The sequence below is a fragment of the Pimephales promelas genome, chromosome 14 (assembly GCF_988280905.1).
Source record: "Pimephales promelas chromosome 14, fPimPro1.hap1.1, whole genome shotgun sequence".
Lineage (NCBI taxonomy): Eukaryota > Metazoa > Chordata > Actinopteri > Cypriniformes > Leuciscidae > Pimephales > Pimephales promelas.
In genome coordinates, this window is record NC_142782.1 from 25,663,051 (window position 1) to 25,670,955 (window position 7,905).

General features: G+C 37.6%; 1 protein-coding gene across 1 annotated transcript; it reads right to left on the reverse strand.

The window, feature by feature from the left end:
• Positions 1-476: 476 nt before the first annotated feature.
• Positions 477-3,607, reverse strand: mpeg1.2 (macrophage expressed 1, tandem duplicate 2). The gene is made up of 2 exons (XM_039677043.2): positions 3,122-3,607; positions 477-2,503 (listed from the first exon to the last, which is right to left on the reverse strand). Exons 1-2 carry the CDS (start codon positions 3,566-3,568, stop codon positions 803-805), a joined length of 2,148 nt encoding a protein of 715 aa, XP_039532977.2. The 5' UTR covers positions 3,569-3,607; the 3' UTR covers positions 477-802.
• Between the last annotated feature and the right edge of the window lie 4,298 nt (positions 3,608-7,905).

The window sequence follows — 7,905 nt, forward strand, 5'->3', positions numbered from 1 at the left end:
AGTATTACATACAACAATGCAATAATAATAAAGCAATGCATTGACATTTACTTTTTACTTTTAAAAAACAAGTGCTGCTTTTTTGTGTGTGTATGTGTATTAAGTAGCCTACAGAAAAACAGTGTATTTAAGTGTGTTGTGTCTTATAGGTGATGCATTTCCTAACACATACATAATGTAACCAAATATATCCTTACAAACAAGCCACTGTGACTAATGTTTTTACTATGAGAGGCATGAAGGAAGTACTTGATTTTTTTGTGTTTGTTGTCACTACTTGCCATCAAGACCACATGTTGAAAAGAATTGTTTGAATCATATAGTGTTATGCTGTTAAGACACTAGGCCTGTATATTATAGCTTTTTACCTATTTTAACCTGAAAAATGTGCTTGCTTATGCAGATTATTTATTGAATTTCTGGGGATTCAAATAAATAATTAATTTCTAAACAAATTTACAAAAAAACACCAGTAATTTCCACTTTCACCCAGATGATTTTTTTATTCAAATATAAAAAAGAACAATAACAAAAACCAGGCTAAATACAAAACCAGACTTGACCTGACTCACATAATAAAACACTCTCAAAACCAGTTTTAACAAATTAAACAGTCTGAACAAATTTAACCACATATATATTCTCATTAAAACACATTGATCAGAATAATGTACAAATACTTAATAATTGACACCATCTGTATTGTAAATACCACCACATCAATATATTCCCTACCAACAAATGCTAATCATTGTGAAATGTGATTAAAAGCTGATCAAGCTTTTACAAATCTGCAACAAGACTAATGCAACAGAGCTTGAGTAGGGTCTTCATTTGTAATCTGTTGCTCTCTCTGACTCTCTACAACACTTTGTCCATCATTGTGGATCTCGTCATACCCCCTGCTTGACCTAAAGTGGGAAAACCTCCTCCTTCGTTTCATTAAGAGGACAATTCCTGCCATCACAACAGCGATCACAGTCATTACACCGCAGGCTACACCAGCCTTTTCCCCTCCTGACATCCGGGTAGACGACGATTCGAACATTGTGGTCATTTGATTTACTTCACCAGGTTTTGCTAGTCTCCATTGTTTGGTTTCTCCAACCCTTACCCAAGCCCGATCACCTTCTGTCATCACAGCCACAGTGTTTGTCGCCATCATGTTGACCAGAGGTGGTTTTGTGAATGGTGGGAGGCGAATAGGTTTTAACTGGCCACCAGTAAACTCGTCTGATTGGACACAGTACAATACCTGACAGCCATCACTAATGGCAGCAAGATGTTGGCTATACTGTGGTGGACAACGGTATTCACCCCTTGCAAGAGGGTTGCCAGATTGGCAGCTAAAGAACCCCCCAAAAGGCACAGAAGATATTGTTCCTGCCTCGTAGTCATTGCTCAAACAAATCATCATGCCATTAGTCAAAAATACTTGTGCAAAGTAATTAGGAGGACAGTCATGAGATTTGGTCAATGGATTTTGCAAAGATTGTCCGAATAGACCTCCAAAGAGGTATCCAGAGTATGGAGGGACTGTCTGATTTGTGGAACACCAGTAAGTGTCAATTTTTGCACTACGGACGTAGTAAGCATTTCCACATACATTGTCACAACAATCGAAAATTAACCAGCATGAATGGCATTTCTTATGGCACTCATATTTATTGTAACTCTGCTCTACTGTCTCTGAGTGTAACAAAAAGGAAGCATACGGTTGGCGGCAAGAATAATCACCAGTATTTGGATTTTTTTGCGCGAGCTCGTCACAGATGACATTTCCGTCAGCCGCAGATGGAGTGCATATTTGGTAAACTCCACCAAAGGTCAAATTGGTGACAGGACCTTCGCAGGATTTGTCATCTACATTGGCCTGAAAGTTAAAGTTTGGGGAATTTTGATCTACACATCCTGGAATGGTGTTTATATTGTAGTAGCGCTCTGCAGCCTTTTGGACTGACAAGGCCAGTTTTTGTAAAGTTGGAGCTGGAAGGTCAGGAAATGCGGATGGATTGAGGAAATAGTGCAGTGGCATACCAGAACGGTCAATAGCCACAAGGTTGTTTTGCGTGCTCTCTTGCCACTTCTGCAAAGTGATGCCTTGGTAGAATAAAGCCCCACCATGGCTCTGAACTATAGAATATGTAATGTTTTGCTGGTAACTGAGGGTTTGAGAGGTTTCCTGGGTTTCCTTGCTACCAAAGTTAAAGTTTACCTTGTTAAAAAAGTTCAAGCCTGCTGATGCAGAGACAGAAGTCTGGTCTGACTCACTGTTAGAGACATAAGACCTTTTTATATAGTCTTCTTGGACCAAAGTGGCACCGGCATCGATTCTTGTGATGACATGGGTACCGTAATCAAGTATGAGTTTCTCTGACAGATAATTTACTTGACGCGTTTGATTGTTCTCAGTAGCGTCTGCGATTTCCACTATCTGCTGAGCAAAGCGGGAGTCCAGAGTAAAGTCAGGATATGCATTAACAGTGTAGAGATGGTTGCGTACCTGAGAAAATATAGTAGAAAAGACAAAACAATTGAAATAAAAATTAAACCCTTTTCCTGGTCAATTTAATTAATTTATTTTTTTTAACTAAAAAATAAAGAAATACATAGGAGCAACTGACTGGGGTATAGGCTACATATTGTCTTCTCATTTATTTAATGAAAAATCCTCTTGAAATGAAAGCATTCATTATCATTGTTAATTAAGTTTATAAATTAATTAAAGTAGATTCAAATAAATTAGCTGCCTTTTTAGAGTGAAAGATCATTGTGAATATATGTAGGCCTATATTTAATATTAGTCAATACAGAACTTGTCCTTGAACAGACACATCCTCAGATTATGACGTGGACATAATGACCAGTCCAGATTTTTCACTTTAACGTGAAATGAAACTGAAAGAGAGCGTAGCGCTTGCGAAGGTCAACGCATATTGCGTAGGCTACGCTTCGAGATTGCGCTCCTTTTGACAAATAACAATTAATCGTTACGTGTTCATTTTAAATCTCCCATATGAATGTAATAATTGACACATAATAAAAGAATCAAAGTGAACAATTAAGACTGTTAAGCAGTAACTATTTTTATTTTGGCTATTTAAAAAAGGTTCTGGCTTACCTGAACTCGTGTTGTTACGGAATTGCCTCTCACTTGGTGTGTTTTCATGCGTGTATTTTCTTCAGAGAATTTTCCGTTTAGTACAGGAGGGAAGGAAAAGTCTGCATTGATGGATCCTGATGTGGAGCTTTTCTGTTCCAGCCATGACATGATGGTCTCAGAGTGAGTTTCCACTCCGCTTGTTTTCCGTGGAATAACAAAGACTTCATCTGGGATAAGATAAAGTCCATCCTCTGTGGTCTGGCACTGGGAATAGCTCAAGTTCATCACCCGTCCCATGTCTATGTTGCGCAGGTTATCCCACCCTCCACCTGGAAGCACCTCTAGTGCTGTTAAAGTTGAGTTTATACGACATTCGCGGAGGCCATTACTAGGACGAATAAACGCATTAGACTCGCAGACAGCGACGAATATTATCAGTAAAGTATGTAGGCTTAATTGCTTCATGGTGGTGTGTGGGGAACTGACTGACTGATTCTGTCCTCAGGATTTTTTGTCTTTATCTATTACTAACAGGAGGTGTGGCCTTGGGAAATTTTGTTTTCATATTCAAGTTAAGACATACAAGCTTTTTTTATTGTAGGCTACATTGTTGTCTGCATTTGTTAGAATAATTTATGAATGGTGTGTTTTATGTAGACTGCACAAAAACAGTTGAAGACCAACTAGACCCTTTTAAACCAGCTAAGACCCACCAACTAAAGTTTTTACTGTTGAATATAGTAACTTTTGGTTTCATTTTGTTGGGAATCTCCAAAGTTATGCATGTTGTGCAGTTGGTTATTTTTAATGAAATCTGAGAATTCTGTCACTTCATTGACAGTCTACACAACTACTTTGTCGCTTCAAAAAAAGTTCATAAAGTGATTGTTGTCATTTTGCATCGTTAATTTGGGCAGACAGGAAAGATCCACACTGAAGTTGCTGGTGCTGCTGCTGCGTCGAAGTCAAACTTCTGGGTTTGTGTTTTCGCGTTTTCAAAATGGCCATCAGGTGAATAAGGCGAATAGCCTACACTCTAGTCTTGGTGCAAAAGCTGTCACTGGGACGGTACCCTATAAAAAGGTGAAAAGTTAAAGTGACATGAAGGCCAAGTATGGTAACCCAGACTTGTCCTCTGCTTTTAACCCATCCAAGTTAGTACACACACATTAGGAGTGCACACACACTGCAAACCATGGGGACAGACACCTGGAGCAGTGGGCAGCCATTTTTGCTGGTGCACCCGAGGAGCAATTGGGGGTTAGTTTCCTGCCTGTATTGAGAATCAAACCCACAACATTCGGGTTGCCAGTCTGACTCTAACCATTGCCACCACTGCCCCCTGTATACTGTATCCTTTTTATATACTAATATGTATACTTTTGGTACCAACATGCACCTTTATAGTACTAATTTGCATAGGTACCTTTTGAAAGGGTATACCACCCCAGTGACAGCTTTTGTACCCTTTTTCTGGCAGTGCTATCATCACCAATGATGTAGCTACATACTTGACTATTGCTGTCCAATACTGAAATAATTATATATTTAACTGAGAAAAAAGGAATTTAAAAGTTAAATGTAATGGCATTAAAGAGGCTACTCAAACCTTCTGCTGGGTTATGGGTGGCACTGTTACGAACTGCTTTGAGACACATACTGTACACTTTATTTTCCATCACAGATCATGAGAATGCTGAAAGTCTACAGCTCACTTATCCATGCATGAAGACAAATGCTTAGAAAACTGTCCCAACTGGTTTCAACTTTTATCTACAATTTGTTTTTTTACACAAGCTTATAAAAAGCCTCACAACAGGAAACAACCAAGAGAAATTAAGACTAATATTCTTCATAGCCCTGCATTTATATTTCTATTGACCAAGTAACTAAGTATAAGTAATTAATTACTGTAATTGAATTACCTTTCCATTGAAAAAGTAAAGTAAAGGATTACTCCTAATTTTTCTGTAATTTAATTACAGTTTTTTATTGTTCAACTGGTTGAGACTGATATGGGATCTAATTAGTAATGTAGTACTTTTTATGGAGAGTTATTAGCCACCTAATCGAGCTGTTGAAGATGTAATTAGTTGTTGGTATTTTTTAGAGTACATTCAGAGCCTGTTTTGACAGCTAACAAGATAGGCTAGGTGTTAGTGTCCTCTCAGTCAACTTAAAAAAAGATAATGAGTAGGCCTACCTGTTAAGTAACAAACATTTTCAGTTACTGAAGCAATGTGTAGGAAGATGCTATTCGCAGTCATCCATGATTGAGTGATTTCATTAATGAAAGTGTTCACTCACTGAGGGTTAACCGAGTAGTTGGCATAATTCGAGTATAGCAAGCTATTCGACTGGTCATATGATCTCAACAGGAAACAGGCGACAGACGCACTCACTCCGTGGAATGAACATATTGTAATGTGAAAAACACTGGTGTACTAATACTAGTAATAGTAGTACTAGAAAGTAGAAATACTTTATATTCGGTTTATATTTTCGGCTCAGTTTATATTCGTGGTTTTTTTTTTTTCTTTCACCCCTTTCAAACACTATAATAAAGCATACACTTAGGCTTAGGCATTAGTTATCCATGACATTAAGGGTCACTTAAGGTATCAGCACAATGGTGATTACTTGTTGTGGATAATTTGTTGTAATGTGTATGCAATTCCTCCCATGTCCACTTGATGGTGGTAGACGACAGCAGTAGTTTAAGCACACCGTTTGTTTTTACAGTATAGTCTTGTTGGTCTTTGAAGTAATTTTTTTTTGATAAAATATTTTGGTAGAAACAAATATTTTATTCTAAGCCATATTATTTCACATTTAAAGTCTCTTTTAGGGTATTTTATATACACTTTCGTGGATTTTTTTGACAGTTAGCTTGTCCTAGTGAACTTTACCCTCAGAGAGCTAAATCCTGTGATTTACAAGGGTGTTATATGTCCAGTGTGTCCCGCATGGATGCCCTCATAAGCACTTTTTGCTGATAAAAACAGCTATACTGAAAAAACACAGTGTTCATGGATGTTTTATGAGCAGTGAGCATGATGTTCCTACTTTTAAGTGTGAACAACAAATGCTTAGTTCTTAACATTGCCTTTGCATGTCTTGTGTTGCCAAGCTGTATTGAAGTAAAGAATATAACTTGGGTGATATAACTTGTTTAAGTGTGTTTGAGTGTAAGTGTAAAAGCCAAAAAATTGTGCCAGCTGTGTAAACTTCTGCAGACCGCACTATGGCTTTGTCAGCAAACTGTATAGATCAAAATGTACCAACTGAGAGACTCTGGAAGCTGAGAAATTTCAAAACAGTTCACATGGGTGTTGAGCTCTGCCATGAGGACAGAAGTTGGATTGAACAACGGAGAAAGGAAACAAGGAAGGAGGAGGGGGAGAGAGTGAGAGAGGAACCCACAAGGTTGAAAGCGAGGGGATTCAGGTCCCTCATTCTGTGGTCCACAATAAGATACTCTTAAATATTGAACAATAGATGAGGAGCCTGAGGATATGAAAGAGAAAATCAATGGCATTCTGGTTTAATTGGTTGATTTATTCTCCAATCTTTGCTTTTGAATGTGAGCATGGGTGAGAGAGAGAGAGAGAGCATAAAGCTTGAAGTTGAAGCACATACAAATGTTAAGGGTTATATAAGTTAAGCTTTGTATTACCTCATTTAATATTATGGACTTGTCTCTCATTCTTTAAAAACAAACAAAAGTTTTCTTTATGAAAGCAGAAGGCATTGCACTGGAATAAACTAAAAAGTAATTTTGTATTTTATAATTTTATCAGTATAGGACAGAATTTTATTTAATTAATTTTATCCACCTTGAGCAGTAATCCGACCACTAGGCTACTAGAACCTTATAACCCATATCGTACTGAAAATATAATTTTGAGTTCCATCATATCAAAAAGTGGGACATTTCTGCTTTTAAACCCTCTGAAATGTCTTCCATTGTAAATGAATTACATTAAACATAATGTCTTTTCTTACAACCTAAGGCACTAATCAAAATGATTGCCCGGATTAATGACAGCATATCATGGAAGCTTTCCACAGATTTAAAGTTATACTTTACCCAGAACATTACATAAAGTGAGCTCACTACCTGTGTACACGTCTCTGTATTCTGTGAAAAGTGCTAAACTTAGTGTTTAACATCCTCCGGATCTTGCTGTTTTGTGATTTTATGTTACTGATTCACATTTCTGCTGCAGGCATTTTTGCAACAGTCGGAAGTTACAGCTTTTAAACTCTGTGTCTTATTAACTGTCCCAAGTACTGTATGCCTTAACGTACATGAGTGTGTATTGGTTAGCTACTAATTCACTTATGGCTGACCAGTCAGGACTAACTATATTTATAACTATTAATACTGCCCCGTTCCCAAACGATACCCTCAGCTTTCGGTTTTGTCAATACTTTACCAAATCCAGTTCCAATCAATCAATATGCATTTTTCTAACTATGTTTTTTCCACCCCAGTCTAAAATATTTAGTCACATGCTTGTTATTACACTCTTCAGGTGAAACCTTGCCTTTGGTCCTGGTAACAAAGGCCACGCTGCTGAATTATTGGTTAACAGAAAAGTTTCTTGCCTTACTGAGAAGAAGGCAGATGACTCCAGGTCCTCTTTCAATCCTTATGGCCAGTTCACACTAAGAACTATAACGACGATTATTATATTAGTGTCCACACACACCAAAACACAATATTGTTATGTTTGCAGCCGTTTTGTCATCTGCCACTTTAAATGCACAAGCTCTTTAAATTCACTTGGCTGTTAATG